Genomic DNA, 26,219 nt, shown 5'->3' with positions numbered 1-26,219 from the left:
TACCATGAGCTTTTTGCATCTCTCTCTCTCTTTGTGCTTGTGCATACGCGTACTCTTGCTTCTGCTCGTGCGCGTGTGTTGTGCGTTGCTTGTGCGCTTAAAAGGTCTGCCTTCGGTGTGTGTGATTGCCCGAAGCTACGTCACAGGGGCCTTCGCTTCCCAGCCCGTGACAGATATAATGGCCAATTATAATTACAAGCAACAGAAAGAATGATCTTGACGATATTCATTTTAGCAACAAGAGCAAAAGTCTCATCATAATCAAGACCTTGAGTCTGAGTGTACCCTTTTACCATCAATTTGGCTTTATATCTTTCGATCGTGCCATCACTTTTATGTTTTATCTTATAAACTCATCGACAACCAAGGACCTTCTTTCCAGAAGGAAGCTGAAGAATATCTCAAGTTTTATTTTTATGAAGAGCTTGAAGCTCTTCATTCATTGCTTGCACTCATATAACACTCTTCTTGGCTTCTTCATAGCTAGGAGGCTCGATACATGTAGTAGATACATTGCTAAGATAAGCCCGATAGGTTTAAGTAATATTCCGTTATCCCAGATTATTTTCAATGGGATAGGTGACAGTAGAAAAGGTAGTAACATAATCGTTCAATTGAACTAAAGGCCTGGTTGGGCGCTCAAATCTTCTCAAGATAGGTTGAGGTTCTTCAATGAGGTCAAACACGATACCTTTAGAATTTTTTCTTGATGCTCAACAGTTTCATTTTGATTTTCCCTTATATTAACAAATTCGTCATAGGGACCAAGATTTGGTAGCATCGTCACCCCCTGAGAAGTAATTTCCTCCATAGTTTAATGAAAATATGGAGTATTTTCATCAAACACCACAACCTCCTCCTAAATCTTGGTTCCTATGACGGTAGTGTTTGATGAAACAATTTGTTGGCGGTGGTGTTTGATGAAAATACTCCCTATTAATTCCCTATGACAGTGGTGTTTGATGAAATAATTTGCTGGCGGTGGTGTTTGATGAAAATACTCCCTATGAAGATGTATGAAATATTATATTTTTATATACTACATTATTATTAATTTTTAGTGTTTAGCGTGTCAAGAATACCTTTATGAATAATTTGGTCTCTAACCCATTCTATTGATTCTTTTGATATTGTTATTCTGTTATTCTTTCTTTACAAATGAGAGATACTTTATACAGAATCAACAATACACAAAACCACATATAATCAAATTAGTTTCATAAATGTAATCACATATAATCATAAAGTATTATCATACACCAGAAGAAATCAAATAGACCTATTCTCATTACATGTTCAAAATATAATCTAAGTGCTAGCTTTTTAATAAGAAGATGCAGTCATTTTCCTTCATATCAATTGTATCAATACACACTAAATAATTATTAGTCTAGCCACTTCATTATCACAAAAGGTCTTCAGTGAGCTCTTAATAGAGTTCACAATACCAAGACCCGAAGCTTCTAATCCTTATGGCTTGAGACGAAGTCTCATATAGAGCAATGAAAAACCCTAGCTTTATTAAAACTCACAAATTGAGTTTCAATAACTTTCAAAAATTTCTTCATTGTCTTGCAGTGAGGGATGACACCTTGAATATTTTTAGCCACTCGAGATTACAAAAGCAATATGTGAAGCCTATTTAAACACTCTTATTTCTCATAAACAACTTTCTGAGCACGCCCACCTCTCATAAACAACCTTTTGATTGACTGTTCTATTCTCTGTATAAGTGGAAAATTCGTTAGTTTTTAAAGCTAAATCTAGGTCCATGTATCCCAAAAGGGATAATACCATTTATTTTGAAATAAGTACTCATACAAGATTCATATAAAAAAGGTAAATGTGCGACCCTTTATTATTCACCTTTTCTAATGCAAGCAAAATAGAGTCATTATTGTTCCACTTTGGTAAAAATAATAACACTCAGAATTGCTTCACCTCCTCAATTCTCAAGAAATTGATTCAAATTAGTAAAACTAGTAAATCATATAACTAGAGGCAATTCAGCACTGTACCTTTAGGTACAATCATGCTGGGTTAATGTACACATCTACTATTATACCTTGTGTGAATTTGGAGCACAATAACATACCTTTACGTAGAATCATTGTTTCATAAAATTACATTCAATCCCAATACTCAATTTCAATCTCAACATGGTCTAAGAAACCCTGAATCAATAAAACTCAGATCACTTTGGTGATAACAAAAGTGAGTTGATCGAAATCTTTTACTACAAGTTAATGTAAAATATGTCACAACACATAAATAACACACACATTCATAATCTCATGCTTAAACAATAATGTATAACTCAAAATAATATGAAACACACCTTATATCATGCTAAAGTCACCAAAAGTATAAGATCAATGATAAAGACATGCATTTACTAGTCATATATGGGATTGGGGTCTTAAAATGCCCTAAATGAGTCCTTAAAGACCTTGAATCGATTATTACATGCCATGGACTGATCTCAAGAAGCCCGAATCAGCCTCATAAATCATTGAACCGATCAGAAAAATACCTGTCTCAAGAAGTCCGAAACGGTCTCATAAATAATTGAACTAGTCAGAAAAACCCTTGAACCAATTCTTGAAAGCATGAATCAGTCTTAAAATTACTATTTTAGGGTGGACCAGTTCTGTCCTTAATGGGTTAAAGGGTTTGATTCTGAACTTAATTCGACCCATGGTTAATGATCCGGTCCACCCTGAAATAGTAATGGGTTGGACAGGGTCTCAATGGGTCGGTTCCATACCCGATCCACCTGAAACCCAAATACCGGATTTGAGTTTTAGGATCGGGTCTAGATGGTTCGGTTACACACTCGATCCACCCAAAACCTGTATCAGGTCCGGGTCCTCACTAGGTTAGACCAGGTCAGACTCATACCAGGTCCACCCGAAATCGGGTCTGAGTGGGTCTGACACACCCGGTCCACCCAACACCCAAATGAGTTTGGGTCTCAAATCGAGTCGAACTTAGGCCTGGTCCACCCAGAACCCCTAATAGGTCTAGGTCCTGGATTGGGTACGACCGGGATCCGGTCTACCCGAAACCCCTAACGGCTCCCGGTCTCGGATCGGGTTTGACTGGGTCAGACTCAGACTTGGTCCACCCGAAAACCCCAACTGGTCCAGGTCATGAACTAGGTTCGACCGGGTCAGACTTAGACTCGGTCCACTTGAAACCCTCAATGGGTCCGGGTTCTGGATCGGGTCTGACCAAGTCAGACTTAGACCTAGTCTACCTGAAACCCCGAATGGGTCCGAGTCTCAGATCGAGTTTGACCGACACGAACCTAGACCTGAATAACTCGAAAGCCCCAATGAGTCTGAGTCTCGGACCGTGTCCAACCGGGTCGAACTCAGACCCATCCACCGGACAACCCAACAGGTCCAGGTCTCGGACGTGGTCTACCTGATCAGACTTAGACTCAGTGCACCTAAAATCCAAAACGAGTTCGGGTCAGAGCGAGTAGGGTTCCGCCAGGCCGATTGCATACCCGATCCACCCAGTCTCGACAATGGGTTCAGGTCGAATCAGGTCCCGCAGGGGCAAGTTGTAGATCTAATCCACCTGGACCCTCCAATAGGTCCAGGTCGGATTGTGTCCCCACCAGGTCGGGTGCAGACTCTATCCACTCGGTCTCACTAATGGGTCTAGGTTGGATCGGGTCCCCCTGGGACGAGCACAGATCCAATCCACCCAGAACCAAGAAACTGTTTTGGGTTTGGATTGGGTTCCTGACTGCCGCCTCCTGAAACTCAATTTTTTGTTGCAGAGGGGTTACGTCCCCCACCATCCAAATCGGCCTTCGCCGCGAGCAGCAGCCTCCGGCGGGCGGCCCCAGTTGCCTTCGCCGGCCAGCCACCGCTGGCTTGGGCCGTTTGCCGACGGCTGCGACAGTGGAAAAAGAGCTCGGGTAGGGATTGTCACCCCCTCCCCCCCATGTTTTCCGCTGCTGGCAGCTGCCATCGACAGTCGGCGTCGATGGTGGCCAGCCACTGTCGGCCTCAATCGTCCATCGACGGTTGCAGGGGTGAAAATAATGCATGAAAAGGGGTTTTACGCCCTTTTTCCTCCATCCAGCCACCACCATCGACGACCAACCATAGTCGGCGTGGACGATGACCACACCTCGATGCCTAGCCATCGGCGAAGGTCGCTGATGGAAGGGGGTTAAACTGTGAAATGAAACCCAGTTTCTCAAGATACCGCCCCCTCCAGGCATCCATTCGGTCTCCGCCGGCTGGCCCCAGTTGTCGTCGGCAATGGCCAACTGCCAATGTCCTGGGCCATAATCCGGTGGCTGCTGTTGTCCAGTGATGGTGGAGGGGGGCACCTTAGGAGGGGGCTTCAAAACCTCAGTTGTAAGCCAAAATTTGACGTCTCTGCTCACAGGCGGAAACCACTGTCGGCCTCCACAGGGGACGACAGTGGCTGTCGACCAGCAGGCAGTGAGTCGCTGGACAATGCTTTTTCGTCGCCGTGAGACTTTGCAAAGCCGAGCGAAGTTCGGTGAGGGAGAACAATGCCAAAAAAGTTTTCGATGAGCGCCACGTTAACGTCGGCATACCCACACCCCAAATATGCGTGTAGCGGAAAAGCCATAACCCAATGTTGACATAAAATTAATCACTAGAATGCCGTTGTTCCGGACCGCCATGTTTTTCACCTTTTTGCTCTGATGTATATACCTCTTTGGCACTCTAGAGTGTCCCACAAGGCCTTACGGCCTAAGAACTCCGTGTATTCAGAACCTCTCTTCCCCTCTTGATGTACTTTGCTTTCAAGTATCTATAAAGAAGCTTTTTGCATCTCTCTCTCTCTCTCTTTGTGCTTGTGCATACACATACTCTTGCTTCCGCTCATGCGCGTGTGTTGTGCGCTTAAAAGGCCTGCCTTCGGTGTGTGTGATTGCCCGAAGCTACGTCACAGGGGCCTTCACTTCCCAGTCTGTGACAAGTTGGTACCAGAGCCTTGTCGACAGTGGAAGTGACAATGGCGCCGAAGAAGATTGCCATGACTCCTTCAAGCAGTGTGGTTCCTGCTGAAGAGGACTTCATGGCCGATGATCGGGTGTCAGCCATCTCGCGCGATGTGGCGAAGCTGATTGGGTTAGTGACCAAAATGGAGAAGTTGGTTAATGAAACTTGTGAAAAGTCTCGGTGAAAAGTCTCAATGTAGAGATCAAGACAGCAGTAGAGGGAGTAGAAGACTCGGTGAAAAGTCTTGCCACTAAACTTAACTACTCGGTGGAGGACTTTTCCACCAGATTTGATGATTTGTTGGGTCAGTTCAACATCATGGCTGCTGAATTGGATGTTGTTCGACGAAAGAATGAACAGTTAGAGCGGCAGTTGAGAACTGCCCCGGCTGGCGGTGTTGCGACATATGTGGATAGACCACGTTACAGGCTACCTGAGCCCGCAAAGTATAAAGGCACGCGAGACTCAAAGGATCTCGAGAATTTTATCTACGAGATGGACCAATTTCAAGAAGCTGCGAGGATAGAGGAGGGCGCAGATAGGCTACGCACCGCAACAATGTACTTTGCGGATGAAGCGACCCTTTGGTGGAGACGTCGCTTAGGTGATGTTCGACGGGGATTGGTTGCTATAGTCTCATGGGAAGACCTCCAGAAGGAAATGCGAGACTACTTTCTACCTAAAAATCAAGAGAAAATGACCCGCAAAAGGTTATTGGCATTGAAACAGACAGGGTCAGTACATGACTATGTCAAGGCATTCTCTTCGATAATGTTGAAGTGAAGAAAATGAATGATGAGGATCGGTTGTTTTACTTTGGCAATGGGTTGCAAGGATGGGCAAACCAAGAACTCATTCGGCATGACCCCACAACACTGGCTGAGGCGCTTGCGGTTGCAGAGAAACTTGCCGAGCTGGATAGGAATGACCCTGCATTTCAAGGCAGACAGTAGGGAAATGATCGCAACAATCGAAGGGACAATCGAAGGAACGACCAAGGACAAAATGCTAGTCGGGGAAACCAGCAGAATCATGGACGACAAGATAGCTAAAATAATAATCAGAATTGGAATAACTTTCAAGATGGTAATTATCGTCGCCGTGACTGTCGCATCTGCCATGGGGATCATTGGCAGAATACATGTCTCAATAGAAACCGCAGTCAAGGGAATTGAGATAACCTTGCACCCCGAGTTGCGAATGCTGTTCAGGGTGAGGAAGAGAATCAACCTGTAGTAGCGCCAACAATTGGCGCAATGCAGATGATGAATGCAGTAAAGGTCACAACCAGTGTGAAACTGACAGTATGCAAAGAATTGATGTATTTAAAACTTTTGCTCAACGGAAGACTCACCAAGGCATTGGTAGACACAGGTGCCACACACAACTTCATCTCGCATGAAGAAGCAGAACGGTTGGGATTATAGTGGGAGAAAAAAGAGAGCCGCATGAAAGTGGTTAATTCAGAGGCCAAAGCCATCTACGGTGTCGCTCGGGATGTACCAGTGCAGATCCACAACTGGTAAGGAAGGATCACGTTATCAGTCTCACCCATGGATGATTTTAAAGTCATCCTCGAGATGGAATTCTTGAGAAGCAACAAGGCAGTGACGATGCCCCACCTCAACGTTGTCAGCTTTGAGAGTGAGAGTCAGCCTTGCATGGTTACTGCGATGACAGGGAAGCCTTGTGAGCATTTGGTATATGCACTCCAATTGAAGAGAGGCATGAAAAGTGGTGACGAGACTTTTCTTATCACAATCCGTGCTACAGATGAGGTAGAAAAAGTCACGGATGTCCCAGAGGCCTTAGCGCCAGTATTGAAGGAGTTCGGTGATGTTATGCCCGCCGAGATGCCGAAGAAGCTACCTCCGAGGCGTGAGGTAGATCATCAGATTGAATTAATACCGGGTGCACGGCCACCCGCAATGGCTCCTTATCGCATGACAATTCCTCAGCTGCAGGAATTACGCAAACAATTGGATGGTATGCTCGAAGCAGGAATCATCCAGCCATCTAAAGCTCCCTTTGGAGCGCCCGTGCTCTTTCAAGCAAAGCACGATGGGTCGAAGCGGTTGTGCGTCGACTATAGGGCACTGAACAAAATGACGATGAAGAACAAGTACCCGCTTCCTTTGATCGCAGACTTGTTCGATCAACTTGGAAAGGCAAAGGTCTTCTCTAAGTTGGATTTGAGATCGGGCTACTGGCAAGTGAGAGTTGCAGAAGGGGATGAGGCAAAGACTACTTGTGTAACGCGATATGGGGTGTTCGAATTCCTTGTCATGCCCTTTGGCTTGACAAACGCGCCCGCTACCTTTTCGACCCTAATGAATAAGATCTTCTACCCGCACCTCGACAAGTTTGTCGTCGTGTATTTGGATGACATAGTGGTGTATAGTGACTCGATGGAGCAGCATGTTCAGCACCTTCAGATTGTGTTGCAGACTTTGAAGGACCATGAATTGTATGTCAAGCGAGAGAAGTGCCTATTCGGCCAGAAGGAAGTCCATTTTCTGGGGCATATTGTTGGAGGAGGCACTCTCAAAATGGACCACAAGAAGATTGAAGCTATTCAAGCATGGGAGCCGCCCTCTAAGGTTCTTGAGTTGTGCTCTTTCTTGGGGCTTGCAAATTATTACCGATGCTTCATCAAGGGATACTCGTAGATTGTGGCTGCTTTCACAGATGTGTTGAAGAATTTCAGACCATGGCTATGGTCTGATGCCTGCCAGAAGGCTTTTGATGGGTTAAAACATGCTTTGATAGAGGAGCCAGTGCTGAAGTTGCCTGACTGTCGGCAACCCTTTGAAGTGCAGACCGATGCGTCTGACTTTGCTATTGGTGGGGTGTTGCTCCAAGAAGGACATCCCATCGCATTTGAAAGTAGGAAGTTGAATGACGCTAAACGTCGATACACGGTGCACGAGCGCAAGATGTTGGCGGTTGTGCATTGTCTCCGCACATGGAGACACTATATCTTGGGATCACAATTCGTTGTGCGCACTGACAATGTTGCGACAAGCTACTTCCAAACTCAGAAGAAGCTGAGTCCAAGGCAAGCACGTTGGCAGGATTTCTTGGCAGAATTTGATATGGTCCTCGAGTATAAGCCAAGCAGGACCAATGTTGTGGCCGACGCTTTGAGTCGAAAGGCGGAACTTGCAGCTTTGCTCGCTTGGGAGGGCAGTGTGAGCCAACCGACGAGCGATCTTCTTGAACAAGTGCGAGAAGCTTCGAAAAGTGACCCAATGGCTCAACAATTGATTGCATTGGTGAAGGAAGGAAAGACACGAAGATTCTGGCTAGAGGATGGTTTGCTTCGCGCTGCGGGCGATCGTCTATATATTCCGCGACAAGATACCTTGAGGAGACGCTTGATGCACGAGTGCAATGATACTACTTGAGCGGGTCACCCAGAACAACAGAGGACCTTGGCATTGTTGGAACATGCATTCTACTGGCCGCAGATGCGCGATGACGTAGATGCCTATGTGCGAACTTGCTTGATTTGCCAACAAGATAAGCCCATCAATCAGAGACCCGGTGGACTACTGGAGCCCCTACCTATGCCTAGTCGCCTGTGGGAGTGCATAACCATGGACTTCATTGTAAGCTTGCCGAAAGCACAAGGTTGCAGTTCGATTTATGTGGTTGTGGATAGGTTCTCGAAGTATGCTATCTTCGTGCCTGCCCCTGCCACCTACTCAGCCGCTGATACTGCAAAGTTATTCGTGCGAAACATAATTAAGCATTGGGGAATTCCAGAGAGCATCGTCAGTGATCGTGATGCACGCTTCACTGGCAAGTTTTGGCGAGAAGTGTTTCGCTTAATGAGGACGAACTTGCATTTCAGCACAAGTTTTCACCCCCAAACCGACGAACAGACAGAGAGAATAAACAACATGCTGGAGGAATACCTGCGGCACTTTGTCAGTGCCAACCAAAGGGATTGGGTTAATTTACTTGATGCAACTCAATTCTGCTACAACCTTCAAAAGAGCGAGTCATCCGGCCATAGTCCATTTGAAGTCGCAACTGTACAACAACCGCAAATTCCGCACTCCCTTGCTGCGCGAGGACGTGAAAAAACACCTTATGCATACCAGTTTGTCAGGAACTGGCAAGATCAGACAGAGTTGGCGAAGGCATATCTAAACAAGGCAACCAAGCACATGAAGAAATGGGCAGATGAGAAGCGTCGCCCAGCAGAATTTCGAGTTGGAGACAAAGTGTTGGCCAAGCTCTTTCCTGACCGCATAACTATCTTTCGGGGCCACCACCGAGGCCTTATTCGCAAGTATGATGGCCCCTTCACCATTATCAAATGTGTGGGAAACTTGGCGTACCGGCTGGACTTGCCAGCAAACTTTCAAGTGCACCCGGTATTCCATATATGTAACCTGAAGCCATTCCACGAAGATGAAGGAGATCCTCAACGGAGCATGCCTCAACGTGCTCCGATCCCGTAGCGAGCTCCTTCAGCAGTTAGTGTACCAGGCAGAGATCCAGATATCATCCTTAACCATTCCAACAACTATCTAGGGAAAGTCAAAAAGTACTTAGTGCAGTGAAAATGATTGCCAGAATGTGAAGCCACCTGGGAGAAAGCCAACAACATGTTTCAACATCGACAGCTTGTAGAAGGCTACCATGAACAATTAGCGTCGAGGACGGCGCCAACTTAGGTGGGGGAGCGTGTTCCGGACCGCCATGTTTTTCACCTTTTTGCTCTGATGTATATACCTCTTTGGCACTCTAGAGTGCCCCACAAGGCCTTACGGCCTAAGAACCTCGTGTATTCAGACCCTCTCTTCCCCTCTTGATGTACTTTGCTTTCAAGTATCTATATAAAGAAGCTTTTTGCATCTCTCTCTCTCTTTGTGCTTGTGCATACACGTACTCTTGCTTCCGCTCGTGCACGTGTGTTGTGCGTTGCTTGTGCGCTTAAAAGGCCTGCCTTCGGTGTGTGTGATTGCTCGAAGCTACATCACGGGGGCCTTCGCTTCCCATCCAGTGACAACCGCCTTGGACGATCTGAACGAGACTTGGGTGAATGTGAATGGTTAGCATTCAACGCTCTCAATGAGTCACGAAGGGTGAGCAAGACCCTTGAACCCACACAGAGAAATATTAATGTATGTGACACTCGTCACACCACCAACGGTCAATTATTTATAGAAAGATTTGATGGAGGTCCTCATGACCACCAGTGGAGGTCACTAATGTACATGAATAAACAATTATGAGACCTCGTACCTGTCTCATAACTCTCAAAACCCAAGAGCCACATGTATGTTGGTTGATATGCTCATGTTAATATGGGTCACATCCAAGTTGAATCCCATTTAAAATCCACAATTCTTTGGTTCAGATGCTTTGTGTAGATTTACTATCTAATGTCTCGTTCATGTTGGTTGGAGTTTATTTACCTCTATTATTGATGCTCAGTTCTGTTATTAATTCTGAGTATGCCTCTGCTGGCTATTGGTGATTTTAATGTCGAGGGCGTCCTATTCCTGTCATGCCGACTATTTTCTGAGTTTATTTTAGATGCTGGTTTGACTGAAGTTAAGGACCTTAACACTCACTTGGTCTAATAATAAAAAAGGTAAGAAGCAGGTGTTTTTTAAACAGGGAATGGTTATCGATCTTTGGTACCAACTATGAACTGCGTATCCTTACCAATCTACTTTTGACCACAATCCTCGCATTTTCAACACTCCTTCTTTTCCTTCAAGAAACCGTTTAGATTTTTTAAGATGTGGTCCAATCGGGCTGAGTGCAGAGATATTATTGCTAGATGTTGGCAAATTCCTTGTTTTAGCTGTCTATGGTTCGTGTCCTCCAAAAGTTGCAACAAGTTCAGCATTGTTTGCAATTATGGAATAGAACTGCTATGGGGGATGTGGAAGGCAAGGTTGAGGCTCTTCGGTCAGTACTGGATGACATTCACTTTAAAGTTGAGTGGGAATTTTGAGGCTATTAACAAGGAGGTATAAGTTAGACAAGCCCTGACAGTTGCTCTCATTGATGAAGAATCTTATTAGAGACAAAAGTTAAGGGTTTTGTGGCTTCTAACTCTGCTTATTTTCATGCTTTTGTTGAAAGGTAGGAGACGCTTTAATACGACTCACTTTTTTTATTATGAGGGGACCCAAGCAAGGGGCTTTTCCAACATGCAAGATGCTACCATTGAATTTTTTAGTTCTCTTATCTAAAGATGCCTTGTGGTGATATGTTTTCCATGATTGCTGAGGGGCTTAAGGTCTCCGTGAGGAAAATGATCGTCTTTTATCAATGGTGAGTGAGGAGGAGGTCACTCGAGTGGTTTTTCAAGTTAATGGGGATAAAGCTCCGGGTCCTGATGGATTTCCGGGTTGTTTTTTTTCAACTCTATTGGAATATCATTTGGACGAATGTTTAAGAGTTGTGCAACAATTTTTTTTCAGAAAAGGTAAGATAGTGAACAAACTTAATTCTACGCACTTAGTCTTATCCCCAAGGTTCAAGGTGCTACTTCATCGAGTGACTTTACACCGATTTCTCTTTGCAATTTTTTATATAAGATAATCACCAAGTTGATGGTGCAATCAGGAAGCGTTTTTGAGAGGGAGGACCATCTATGATAGTACTTTGTTGGCTCATGCGATGTTGGATTCTATCATGGCTTATCATACTCCAGCCATTTGTCTCAAATTAGATCTTGTGAAAGCTTATGATAGAGTGGATTGACATTTTTTAAGAGAAAGCTTTGACTATCTTTTTTCATCCCACTTGGATTCAAAGAGTGATGTTATGTGTTTCCACGGTTTCATTTTCAATTTTGATTAATGTATCACCTGGTGATGCTTTTGTTAGCTCTAGAGGTTTGAGACAAGAGATCCGATTTCTCCTTATTTATTTTTAGTCCTAATGGAGTGTTTGACACGTCGACTTCAGTTGGAATTGGATACAGGCCGATTTAAAGCTCCAAAGTTGCATAGTTGTCATGATTTGATAGCCTCACTTATGTTTGCAGATGATGCTGTTTTTTTCTCTGAAGCTAAAGAGGAGTCTCTGTCCACTATTAGAGATGTTCTTGCTGAGTTTGAACAGCGAGCAGGTACGAGAATCAGTCCTGTGAAATCTCTTCATTCTTGTCAATATTTCTGATAATAGAGCTGCCCAGCTGAATTCTTTGCTCGAATGGAGGATCGAAGCCATTCCTTTTAAGCATTTTGGGTTAACCTCTGTTTCCGGGCAGACTTGATGTAGAATTTTGTGCTGATTTTATCTCTAAAGTCCAAAGGAAATTAGACAGCTGGAAATCGAAGCACCTATCTGATGCAGGAAGGGTTTGCCTTATCAGACATACACCATCCAGCATGCCACTACATTGACTCCTTCTTTTAAGCTGCCTCTTTCAGTCATACAAAGATTAGAAGGTAGTTTTCCCAGATTCATCTGGAGTGGCAGAGGTGATAATCCTAGGGCCCATCTTCTTAAATGGTAAAGCATTTATCGGCCTAAGATGTAAGGTGGAGTGGGATTAAGATGGTTGGGGGAGGTTAATAAAGCTAATTTGGGTTTTTTAGCCATTCATATGCTTAGGTCTAAATCCTTATGGGCTAAGTTCTTTAAAGATAAACATCTCAGACATAAAAGTTTATGGTGTCTTAATTCCGTCCGTAGGGGTTCTTGGGCATGGAAAGGATTTATTTAAGGCTGGCAATGTGTTAGAAATTTAGTTAAATGGCAAGTTGGTAATGGCGAATCTCTTAAGTTTTGGACTGATCGTTGGTTGCACGAATGCCTTGTTCGATCGGTAAGTGGGGAGCAGTATGACATCATTTACTCTGATCTTAATTTGACTGTTAAGGAAGCATGTGCTCTGTATAGGAGTGGTGTGGATCGTTCATCTGTAATTCCTTGCTGGGTTCCCTACAGATCTTTGGCTTTTCTGATAGCCCAGATCAGTTATTCTGGAAGAATAAAGTTTCCAAGTCACTTGCTAGAAAGGAAGTTTGGGATGAACTGAGAATTCAAGGGGTGATGGTAGTCTTCTAACTCAAGGCAGATTGCAAAAGTTCGAGATTTCAGATTGTTAACAGATGCTGTTTGTGCAGACATGAAACTGAGTCTAATAAACATCTGTTTATAGGCAATGTTGGGATTTTATTTGTCATAAATTCAGGAAATCGTGCTCATGGGCTGGAGATCTGGTTTCTTTTCTTCAGTGGTGGTTTGACAGCAGTGTTCAGCCTTCATGGTTGAATCGATGCTGGAGACATGAATTTCATTTGGTTGTTTGGAAAGTCTGGAGTATTAGAAATTCAGTTGTTCACAGGAAATGTGAAGTTGTGATTACTCTGTTGGTAGGTTTATAAGAGAGATTTGGCACTGCTGTGAAGATGAGAGTTTCCGCGTGAATGAGTGGTTACGGATTGTATTATTCACATTTGGAAAAAATACATATAAAAACTTTATATGCTTACATGATTTGTAAATCCCATGATTTTTGGGATATAAAAAACTGAAAAAATAGTTAACGATAATACGTTGACACTTGCTAAGCCTTCTAAATTTGATCCATCCTTACCTTATTCAGCAGATCTGTGCCAGAATTCAGTTGGCACAAAATCAGGAAGATTAATCTCATAACATGCTATCTTCAAATGTTATCAACTCACCAATGTAGCTATCTTCAAATGTAACAAAAAAATCTCACGACTTGCTATCTTCAAATGTTACCAGCTCACCAACTTCAAAGGTAACATGCCAGCTATGGCAATGATAAGATGAAATATATTCAACCTTTATGGTTAACATTCCCCCTAAGTTGAAAATTGTGGATCTATCATGCCCAACTTGCTGACTAAAATTTTGAATTGTTCTTTTTCAACGACTTTGGTTAAGATGTCAGCTCATTGGTGTACATAGAGTGCTATTTTTTGTTTTTATTCAAATAAAATGGCAATCATGTTCAATATGTTTAGTTCGCTCGTTAAATACTGCTGATTATTACAATATAAGTGGGTTAGCTGTGGAAGAGGAAAACCAAAGTCTCTCAGCAGATATTTTAATCATGTGATCTCACTTGCTGCAGTTGCCATCGATCAATATTCTGTTTTTGCAGAAGAACGGGATATAGGAACTTGCTTTTTAGTCTTCCAAGAGTGAATTTTGTCTCAAAAAGCTACAAAACCCCATGGTAGATCGATCATCTGGTGAATAGACAATTGGCCTAATAAGAGTTCGAGTAGCATGAAAGTTAAAGGGTACTTCTTGCTCTTGAGATAACAAAGGAGTTGTATGGCTGTCTCTCAATGAGGTTTATGTATAAATTGACTCAAAATATTCACTGTGATAGTGAGATAAATGAGTCATCCCGTAAGCCTTCTATATAAAGTTGGATCTTTGAGAATTGCTTAACTGTGATTAAGTTTCAATCTCTATTTCATAGGAACATCACTAAGACGTGATTCAAAGAAGCCTCAATCCTACAAAAATTTTAAAGTGCATTTTCTTTGATTCAAGAAAATTCCTTCTTAAAACCTGAACACTTGGATCTCAAAAAAATATTTTAATTTTCCCATATACCAAAACGTTGGTAAAAGAAACATTTGAGCTTTTCAACTGTCCCATTATCATTGCTGACAATAAAGTCATCAACGTACATACTACCCCCAAATACTTGAGAAAAAGGACCCTCCTGATTCGATTGTCACTCCATAAATTAAGGGAAGCAGCACATGCACACATACCCCCAGATACTTTGAGAATTTTCTATGAGGAAAATATATTTATTTTCACAACAAATCAAATGATTAAAACAGACAACTGGATTGGACATCACCACCATACCCACCAACTTCTTTTTTTTAGGAAGCACGACAACAACAACACTGCTCACACTTCGGAATTCGAACCTTGTTATTATGAACTTGTTGCAAACAAAATTAAGCAAAGGAAGGCTAACAAGGTTTAATTAATCAGTCAAGGTTGCTAGCAGCAACGTCTATGACGAACCTGTACCTAACATCGTTCTTCTCCAACCTCTCCATCGCCTTGTTGACATAGTCCATCTTGATGATCTCAATGGTGGAGCTCACCCCCTTCTCTGCACAAAACTCAAGCATCTCTTCTGTCTCGTCCATGCTCCCTATGAAGCTCCCTGAAATTGACCTCCTCCCTGCCATTTTGATTTATTACACAATTTTATGTTATTTGACGGCATAGCTACAAACCAATATTGCCAATATTTTCATGTGTTTTGAAAAATATCATGTTTTTATTGCAATGAAAAGTTTTTTTTTTTTTTTTTGCAAATTAGTCTCTGCCTTGCTACGGATTTGCAAAATCGATCCTGCCTTGTGCGGTGCAAACGGTTCGGATTTTGGATCTCAAAATACATTGGAGAGTCGGATAGGATATGTGATAGCTAAAATTTGCAAAATCCCCTTCTTGAATCCGACCAGTTTGTGAACCCTACTCAAAACCTTGATTTTAATCTAACAGCCATAGTTAATTTAACATCCACTTGAGAGAATGACCTCTTTGCAATAAGATTAAATAAGGTACGGACCACTTTGCAGAATGAGATAAGGAAAGGATGTTTCTGCAAATTGCCAATAGGACAGGGACTATTATTCCAAAAACCCAAAATAAATTTTGTAGAGTTTTTTCTTATGATATTCATATTTTTATATTATATTACTATTACATTTGAGAAATGTGCTTATTAGGGAACCTTTTCTATAGGGTCCTCAATAAGAACATTGAAAAATCATAGATTCATAGTTGTAGGTGCTTTTTTGCTTGATCATGAGTCCCAACTGGTAGATTTGTTTGATATAATATTTTCCATCTTCAGATGTGCTTTATTAGCAGCTTATTTAATTTTTTTATCAGCAGCTTATATAGCAAAAAAAAATGATGATAAAATATTCAAGCTTTTTCCATTAAAGACAATTTACTCCAAATTCCGAAGGATGGTTTTTAGTAAATAAGCAAAAAGATACTAAAGGTAGGGTCCAAACGAGTTCATTCATTATTATATTGTTACATATAATGATATTTTGACAAGATTTTCCCCCCCCAAAACAAGGTTTTAAATTTGTGTCCATGTTTGACGGAAAGAAAATGCACAGGATGAACATTATTCCATTTGTAAAAAAAAAAGGTAAAAAAAAAGTACACCGTTTGGAGCCTAGCTAGACATTTCCGTTTTTAACATTTGCTCTCTTATTCTTTTTTAAATATTTTTTGCACGGTAGCCAATAAGGGTTATCTTCTTTTTGTTTGGTGCCTTCTATATCAAATGAAGTGATGATCCACATCAACAGATATTTGTTCTTATTATCTCTTCTAGAAAGCTAAAAAGTTAAAAAGTTAAAAAAACTGTACAACTAAAATGAAGATGCGGGTGTATTTTTTCAAAACTACGTGAAATGACTATTTCCATAAGGAAACCCAATAAAAAAGGTGCAACAAACTTACCCAACATGATCATAGGAGTGACAAATTGCAGGGGACCAGGCACAACCCCCACCATGATAAGCCTTCCATCCACCTTCAAAAGATTAAGATAGGGCTCAAGTGGGTGCACTGCAGGGATGGTATCAATGATGTAGTCCAGGCTCTCTGCTGCTTCCTGCATCTTGACCTGGTCCGAGCTCACTAGGTAAGCGTCTGCACCCAGGTGCTGCATTGCCTCTTCCTTCTTCTTCTCTGAGGAGCTGATTACAGTCACATGGTGCCCAAATGCCTTGGCTATCTTCACCCCAATATGCCCCACACCACCCAACCCCAGAATCCCACACATGAGCCCACTTTTCCCTAGTCCAAAGTGTTTCAATGGGCTATAGACAGTGAGCCCAGCACACAAAAGTGGTGCTACTTGCTCTGGTGGTAGGTTTGCTGGAACATGAACCACAAACCTAGAAATAGAGAGAGTGAGAAAGAATGTTGGTGTATTTTTTTTCTCTTCTCTAACATATTTTGGTATCACAAGAAAGAGAAGAATAAAGAGTTCATAAATGGGCATATGGGTTTGATTCTTACTTTTGGTCCGCCACCATGGTGCTAGCAAACCCTCCTTGAGTGGGCTTCCCATCAGTGTACACGTCGTTGTATGTCCAGATTCTCTTGTTGCAGTACTGCTCTATGTTTGATTGGCATGAAGAGCAAGTCCTACAAGACCCAATTATGCAGCCAACCCCGATCTTGTCCCCAACCTTGAACTTGGTCACTTTCGAACCCACCTCCAAGACCTCACCCACGACTTCATGCCTGTAAGCAAAATGGTAAACATAAAGTCATGACTATGGCGCTTAGAGTTTGAACTATATATGAAGATGGTAGCTTGGTTTAGGGATGAAATTGACATACCCAGGAACCATGGGGTATTTGGAAGCATTGAAATCATTCTTGACTTGGTGGAGGTCGGTATGGCATATGCCGCAATAGATCACCTTGAAAACCACATCTTCTGGGGCTGTGTTTCTGTGAGTCAACAAAATACAACAATTCTTCTTTAGAGAGAGAGAGAGAGAGAGAGAGAGAGAGAGAGAGAGAGAGAGGCAACCTGATGGTATAGGTATAGGGAGCGAGTACCCCAGATGCGTCCTTGGCAGCCCACCCTGTGATCGTCCTCTCTGCTTGTAGGCTACCCATCTTAGTATCCCTTTCTTTGTGCTAATGGAAGGAGAAGCACAGAGACAGTTGAGGTGATGTCTATGCACTCTTTCTTGCTTTCGTCGTTCACAATAGGTTTGTTTGTTCAAATGTGGACTTATATATAAGATGGTTGCATCGTGTATATATATATATATATATATATATATATATATATATATATATATATATATATATATATATATATATATATATATATAGATAGATAGAGAGAGACGAAAGTAATTCAACATTACCACTCATGAAAAGATCAACAAAATGTTGAACCCATGAACTGAACAAGAACAAAAGCCAAAACAAAAGAAAGCACAAGAGAGAGAGAGAGAGCAGAAAAGTGAGCGACAAAATGAAAAGAGTATCCAGAGCAATAGCAGAAAAGTAGAAAGAGAAAAAATGAAAGATGGGGCAGCTCAGACGTACCTTTCGCAGTGCGGTAGGTGGACCTGTAGGTCCGACAAACCCCTCAATCACCATCTCTGCAGCTGTGGCCTTCTTTCGCCCGTTTTCTACCCGAGTGAACTCTGTCATACACACATAATGACACAACTTCACTGATGCTTATGTCATGTTAACTAATGACTAAATATTTAAGCCAGCAAAATATAAACTGGTATGCACCCAGATTTTTATAGTTTTTTTTTTTAATTTTACTATAGGAATGCCATTTAGATGTTTAGTTTTTATAGAAAGAGACTCTTAGATCATCCGATATATGAGAAAGATCTTTTAAAGTTTGAAAATCAATGGCTTAGAATTTTCATAAAAATTCAAACATACAAAACTACATTTCTTTATCCCATTACGATTAGGGGTGACAATCGGGTCGGGTCGACGGGTCAGCATACCTCAACACCAACCCGACCCGTTTATTAAACAGGTCGGATGTGGCAAACACGAACATGACCCATTTATTAAACGGGTGACCCAACACTATGCGGTTAACCCGTTTAATAAACAGGTCGGGTCGACATGACCCGATTACACGACACGACGACCCGTTTATTAAACGGGCTACACCCAGCTTCGATAAAAAAGGAGACAAAACAACGGGTTCGATTCTCACGGGTATTGCTCCTACACGCAAGCCAATGGAGTGTACGATAGGTTGAGTTTGCGCCATAGGTCTCCGTGCAATGCAGTTTCTTTTGGGTCATAAATGCAAAAAAAGCCGGTCACTGATTCTACCTACCACCTGATACGGTGGAAGCAGAACTCACTATTCTACCCCTATCTGGAACATAGATAGACCGTTGGATTATTCAATATATGGGGTGAGTTCCTCGACAATAGAGTTGATCCTACAAACCCTTCTTCTTCCTTCACTCTTCTTCAGTTTCATCTTCTTCCTCTAATGAGAGGCCGACGTCCATCGTCTTTACCACCTACGCTAGGGCCAACTACGCCTTCAACATCTTCACCATCCCCATTTTGCTCCCCGACTTCTCCCCAAATCCCGACCAAGAGTTTCAGGCCACCGACGACAGATCCATCAACTACAAAACGGCTTCTTCTACGACGACTCCCTCCTCTACGTCTCCCGAAATCTACCTCTCCAGGGAGTCCACTGATGCCTCCCTGAACGGCCGAAGGTCCGCCATGGAGGCGGTTCCTGGCGGGTTTTCGGTCATACCCATGCCGGAAAATGGCCAGGTTTTGATGAAGGACCGACCTTGCGTCGTCGGAGACCGCCTGATCTACGTTTCGACGAAAACTCCGACGACGGTTCTTAGGTAGAGCTGGGCGGCGGTGTACTCGATGCACTTGGAAACTCTTGAAATGAGACGGTTGACCCAGACTCGGTTGACGGGTTATATATATATATATATATATATATATATATATATATATATATATATATATATATATATATATATATATATATAAACGGGTTGCGGGTTGACGGGTTCGTGTAAACAGGTTGACCCGCTCGGGTCAAATGGGTTGGCATACCCCTAACATGAACACGACCCGTTTAATAAACAGGTTAGGCAGGTCGACCCATTTACGACACAAACCCGTTTAAGCCAAACTCTAACAAGGCTAAGAAGCGGGTTGGCGGGTCTGGTCAGATTTTTCCACCCCTAATTACGATGAATCAATTATTGATTACAAGCAAATTGACAGCACTGAATGCATCTGCTGGGTTAGATTTGCAAAAACCCTATAAAAATATTGACTCATAATAGTTTACATCTTTTACTGATTTATATATTTTTGTTTTCCATGCAGATGTTATGATACGGTGGTCATACATTCTTGACTATTCTAAAGAAAAGTTGGACGCGTCCCTGTAAATTTATAATTTTTTTAAGAATATCAACCCACTTAGTGCAGGTATGATATAATTTTTTTAAGAATATCAACCCACTTAGTGCAGGTATGACTTATTGGCCATATTAGGTAAAATGCTCCCTTTTCGACGTCTAAAAGGCAAGGAGTCGCCTTGCACCTTAGACCGCAAGCAAATTAGTTTCAAACATTTATTATTTTCACTTTATGGGCTTAAGGTAAAAGGGGTTCCGAGCTAGAGCTAGCAGATAGCGTAATCGAACCAAGTACTTGAAAGTCATTCGGCCACCCAAAACGCAACATAAAAAAAAAAACTCACCTGCTTGAAGATGGATATGGTAGGATTAAGTACCCGATCCATATCTTACCCGTTTTTAGCCCTAGACAAGATGGACCACGTTATGTCTATCACAATGACAATTGCAACGTATAAGGTGCAATTCACAAGGAAGGCCTAAGCAAAAATATGACGTATCTATAGCCTCTTGCACCAGTTCTTCTTGACTTTGGATTAATTAATGTCACAGAACTCGTTTTCAAGAAAATCTCTTCAAACTTGTTTTTTCATTATTTATATTCCCTAATTTGCATATGAACACCTTATGGACCAATATTAATATTACTTTTTCGTGTTTTTTGTAAATCAAGCTCTAAAAAGGTGATGTCTATGGCATAGTTATCAACAGCTTCTAGATACATGCATGGAGAAACTTGTTTTCTTAGAAGTTTACTTCGGAAATGGAAAACTCTTCGCTTTCTTAAAAGAAAAGAAAGCTTTGAGAAACTCGCTTACAAAATTTGAGAAACTTGATTCTTCCTCTTCCTTTCCCAAATATTGGTTTAGAGGTGAAGGTGAGAGATCAACACCTTTCATTTTTTTTGGGACCATATGACCATTATCCACAATGAGGTCCACTTGCAGGGCCTTCCGATGAGTTCAGACTCGATGGCGATTTTTAGCGAGGGTTCGACACAAATTCTTCGGGAGACTTTTAAATGTTCTCCTCCTTCAGACAAGAAGGTCCTGATGAGATGGCTACAAACAGAGTTCACGACTTCTGCACAGGGCATCCGCCATTCTCTTTTTGTATGTCGTTCCACCTACCTTTTGTATTTTGATGGGCGTCATCCTTTTTCCTTCAGGCGAAAATTATGATTTTTTTATAACAAGATTGCACGTTGATTTTATATGGTTGTATTTGTGTTCATGTGATTTTTTATTTGCTTTGGTCATGCTGGTTTTTTATGTTTCTTTTTTATTTTTTCATGCACTTGCATAATCGCTTCATGACCATGTTCCACTTCTCGCTTCATACTAGGCTTCCGTGCTTCTGCATTACATATCACTTCTCTTATTCATCTCATTTCCTAATAAATATGGTCTATAGTACATATTTTCTAATAAATAAACAATGATAGACACATCTATAACCTGCGATTAATTTTAAAAACATCTGCAGGACTTTTCAAAGGACACACACACACATATATATATATATATGCTACGGTTCTCCAAGAGAATCTACTCCCACGTACTAGAAATCATGGTTAGGTTGTATTCTCAATTAAACCTTATAGATGTATGATGTCTTCTTTTAAATCGTTGTAATTTTGAAAAGATTTTTTAAATGTAAGACATGTGAAAATCAGACATCAAATAATAAAAACTGGTTCTCACTAGTGGATGAGACCGGGTCGAACTCAGGGAACAAGAATATTTCGTATTCAAGTACACAAATCTAAACTAATCTTTATTGCTGAATTATTTGAAATGTAAAATGTTCAAGAAAAGTAAAAACAACTAACTATTACAACAAATGAATACCCTTCGCAGAGGGCGTAAAGTGCAATATTTACAAACCCAAAATCAAATTCCTAATTCTAAACTTAAAAGTAAAAATCTTCTATTCTTGCACTTCGTGTCACGTAATCGCTTCAGCTCCACTTCTGTGCTATCCTGCACAAATCAAACGAACACGAGCAGTATACGAGATAGAAGTAGAAATTATACTAAACTAGCTAAATGCTAATTACGAAAGAAATTATGCAAGAAATCTAAATAACAACATGAATTTGATTTCTAATTAAATCTAACTAACTAATTGCCAACTAAGTACAAATGCTAATTATCTTATTTAACTAACAACTAACTAATACTCAATTAACTAATGTCTAACAGGAAAGTAAACTAATTACTAAAACAAAACAGGAACTTAGAATTGCAAGAAAAGCTGGAAATTACTTAATTGAAAAACAGAAACAAAACAAGGAATTATCAAAACAAGAAATTGAATGATTAAAAACAAACACAAGAAAATACAAAACAGGAAGTGAAAACTGGAAAACAGGAAATCATGGTAAGATTGCAACAAGGAATGAAATGAAAACACTCAACAGGAATCAGTAGTGAAGACAGGAAAACTAAAAAAAAAAAAAAAAACAGGTATTGCTATGAAGAATTAAACTGGAAATTAACAACTAAAAAAAATATAAGAATGAACAGATAGGAAATTTAGAAAGTAAAAGCAACAGGAAATTACATAAAGAAAATACAGGAAATTAAAGAAAAAAAATTAAAACAGGAAATCAATAAATCGAAATGCATAAGTAATGAATGAAAAGAAAACAAATAGACACACACAAGAAAATATAAAATGACATTTAAATGCAGAACATCAAACAAATGGAAATTGCAGAACAACAAATAAATGGAAATTGTAAATCTGAATTACAATGTTGTAACAAATGACTAAGAAAATATTGAATGAACGAAACTTATAAAATGAGAATGCTAACATACAAATTAAACAAAATTACAAATGCATCCAAAGAATTTTAGCTAAAGAATCAACAAAATAGAAGATCGGATGAATGAATATAAAAAAAAAACATAAGATATGACAATGAACAAAACAAAATCAGGAATAACAATGAGTATTTTTTTTTTTCGTTTTTTCACACAGCATCAATTGAGCATGGAGAAGATGAAAAATCTGAAGGAGAAGAAGAAGAAGAAGAAGAAGAATGAAGATCAGAATAAGAAGAAGGAGTATAATCGGAAGAAGAAGAAGAAGAAGAAGAAGAAGAAGATCAGAAAATTGAGAAATCGAAAGAAGAAGAAGAAGAAGAAGAAGAGGATGATGACAATCGGAAGAAGAAGAAGAGGAGGAAGATCTGAAGAATAAAAAGAAGAAGAAGAAGAATCAGAAAAAGAAGAAGAAGAACAAAAAAAAAACTGAATCAAACTTACCGTGAACAGAGGTAGATTGGAAGAGAAGGGCGGCCTCCACCGTGCGCCATTCACCGGACTGAAGCTCCACCACCACCACCGGCTGAAGAAGATGAGAAAAATAGGGAGAAGGGGAAGAAAGAGGAAAGAAAGGGGCTGGTGTTGGTGGAGGAGGGTGAGAAAAGAGGGAAAGAGGGGAAAGAGGGGAAAGAGGGAAGAAGTTTCAGGCGTACAGGGGAGACACCCATTTTTTCGTTTTTCTGGGTTTTAAAAACAAGCAAACCGGTTTGCTGTTTGCTTTTTTTTTTAACAGAATCCAAACCGGCGGTTCACCGGTTTGTTTTCTTTATTTTTCTTGGTTTTAAAAAAAACCAAACCGGTTAAACCTGTTTGTTACAGATTTTTTTTCATTTTTAAAAGTCAAGAAAACCGTATAAATCGGTTTATTATGAAAATTTTCAAAAGTTAAAAAAAACAAAACTATTTATTTATAAAGAAACTCAAAATAAAACTATTCTAAAAAAAACAAACACTTAAAATGATTTTATTAACAATATAAAACTATTTTCTCTATTATTTTTTTATTTTTATTTTTAATTGAAAACTAAAACTAAACTACTATGACTATAACAAAAACTAAAATATAAATAAAAATGTAAAATAGAACTATTTTTCATGCATTTTCTATTTTTAAATTATTTTAGCACATTTACTCGAAAACTAACATAAAATTGGATTTTTGAAACATTATTTTATAACATCATGCATATTTTAATGTTAATTAACCCTGAATTATATGCATGATCAAATACCCCCATGCTTATGTTTTGTTAGTCCTCGAGCAAACTAGAAAAATGCATGAAATGAAAACTATCACCTAACTCACTTTCGTAGGAATCACAGTTGCATTTAGCTTATGCAACAAGCCCTTTCAATCCCTGGGTTACCCCAGTGGATGAGTAAGGTCTCGTGAGGGTTTGCAGTGATTCTACCCACAAACATCTCTGTCATGTATGCAAAATATTACACATCCTCATAAGTAGTAGGTAATTAAAGACTTTGTTTTAACAAATATTTCATGTTACAAAAAAAATCAAAACATAATTAGAGTCTTTTATATACCACCACAGAAAAAGAATTTCTTTCACTTTTCTAAATATCACAATTATTTATGTTTTATTCTTAGAAAATCCAATAAAAACATATTATTATTTACTTATCCTCACTAATATGTTTTTTGCACAGGTTTTCTCAATCACACTTCTAAGCACTAAACTTTTCTTTCTTTTTCAGCTCTTTTCTCAATTTTTTTTTTCATTTTTTCACGCTTTTTCTTTTTGCGTATTCATTCTTCTCTTATAGCTTGCGTGTGGTCTGCTTTTATGCCTTGTGCAATGTCAATACCTTCTATACTTTTTCAATACATACCAAAAGATATCAACTAAGACATAAAAGTGACTTCCTTCATTCACCTTTATAACATGAGAGTCAAACATTTAAACTTGTATCTGTTCTCAGTTACTTAGGATCACGAAGTTTTCCACTCTCCTTTTCGAAATGGAATTAAAAGTTTCAACTTACATCTAAGTTCCATCTACTAAGGATTGTGGAATTATCCAAACAACCTAACACATGCTTCTTTTTTTTCTCTTTTGAGCTCATTTTTACGCTTTTGTTCATTTGCTTAGTTTTTCAAAAATAGAACTGTGCATATTCATATTTATGATTCAAAATAAATTCTAACATGTATCTATCATCATTTCTTCGAAATCCGCATAAACAACTATAATTTTTAGATCCATGTCAGAAAAATTTTTCGTGGGGCTTAAAAATCCTCTAAAAACATTAGATTTGAAATAACATTCATATAAGTTCAAACTCTTTTTTTAAAAATCTACTTTTCATGAGATATGTGTAAACATGTGCAAGAACGTAAACAGAAATATCAAGGTGTGCACTCTACACCCTCCCCCATGCTTGAATGACACTGTCCTAGTGACACTCCCCCATGCTTATATGAAACTAAGTGAATGCACATGAGAAGAAATAAATGAGGGAAAAGAGTAGAATGACCTGACATGAATTAAAAATGCATGTTCTATGAATGTAATAAATGCAATGTATACATGACAAAACATAAAAACTCATATAATGAAACAAAAAGAACATGAAAAACTCATGAAAAAGTAAAAACAAAATAAAATCTATAAATTCTAAGCAAATAATATACAAGATATGGGTTGCCTCCCATCAAGCGTTAAGTTTCACGTCCCCAGCCAGACGGATCCCTGGAAAAACCTTCATCGTCCATGAGATCGATGGACATGAAGTCAAGCTCAACCGGGCTCTATATAGAAAAGAGTGTCATCTGTGACACTACACACTGTGTTTTCATCCCGTCTACCTCTAACTGTAGGATCATAACTCTCTCGACGTGAAGAACAGAGATTAGTCTCATCTGAGAGACTGGTCAAGAATCCAGAGTCTAGGACCGACCGACTATCAATGAATGCAACTTCAGACAAGTGGTGAATATGATCAGGCTTGACTTGGTCAAGCACCTTCTGCATCTGTACCTCTTGCTTACTAAAAACAATCGGTGATCCTAAAGGCTGAGAGAATGGGGCTTTATATGATCATAATGCATGATGTGGGTCAGACCCCTTCTGTTGAGGTATCATGGAGATCGACTCGTCAGTAGAAATGATATGGGGCTCATGAGTCGATTCCCGAGTGGAGTGACACACCTTCCCATATTGAAGGGATGTAACAGATTTGACTTGCTCATGATGTGAATCGGTGGGTTGCAAGTCAAATGACATGGAATCCTCTCCCTTTGAGACAACAGACTGACTATGAAGGTTCTTCTGACTTTGCCTACTCAATGTCTGAGCTAACTGTCCCATTTAAGTCTCTAGCTTGGCTATTGACTGCGTATGGGAACAAAGAGTGGCGTTGATATCAGAAAAGGCTTCTAACATCTTCTCTTGAAATGCTGAACTTGGAATGGGCTCCTGAGGAGA

At 40.3% G+C, this 26,219-nt stretch overlaps 1 protein-coding gene across 1 annotated transcript; it reads right to left on the bottom strand.

Annotated features, from left to right (window-relative positions):
- Nucleotides 1-14,764: 14,764 nt before the first annotated feature.
- Nucleotides 14,765-17,784, bottom strand: LOC149834963 (putative cinnamyl alcohol dehydrogenase 1). The gene is made up of 5 exons (XM_090011621.1): nt 17,569-17,784; nt 17,373-17,486; nt 17,046-17,273; nt 16,482-16,921; nt 14,765-15,174 (listed from the first exon to the last, which is right to left on the bottom strand). Exons 1-5 carry the CDS (start codon nt 17,655-17,657, stop codon nt 14,975-14,977), a joined length of 1,071 nt encoding a protein of 356 aa, XP_089867747.1. The 5' UTR covers nt 17,658-17,784; the 3' UTR covers nt 14,765-14,974.
- Nucleotides 17,785-26,219: the final 8,435 nt, after the last annotated feature.

Source organism: Nuphar pumila, chromosome 6 (genome assembly GCF_984573655.1).
Source record: "Nuphar pumila chromosome 6, dmNupPumi1.hap1.1, whole genome shotgun sequence".
NCBI classification, from domain to species: domain Eukaryota; kingdom Viridiplantae; phylum Streptophyta; class Magnoliopsida; order Nymphaeales; family Nymphaeaceae; genus Nuphar; species Nuphar pumila.
This window is presented reverse-complemented; position numbering and strand designations above follow the sequence as displayed.

What these genes read in the sequence shown, in the direction of transcription:
- LOC149834963 (XM_090011621.1), bottom strand. Translation starts at nt 17,657, where the DNA reads ATGGGTAGCCTACAAGCAGAGAGGACGATCACAGGGTGGGCTGCCAAG. An exon ending in CCCTATACCTATACCATCAG is followed by an intron (nt 17,487 to 17,568) that starts GTTGCCTCTCTC and finishes GTTGACTCACAG; the next exon opens with AAACACAGCCCCAGAAGATG. An exon ending in AAATACCCCATGGTTCCTGG is followed by an intron (nt 17,274 to 17,372) that starts GTATGTCAATTT and finishes TTTTGCTTACAG; the next exon opens with GCATGAAGTCGTGGGTGAGG.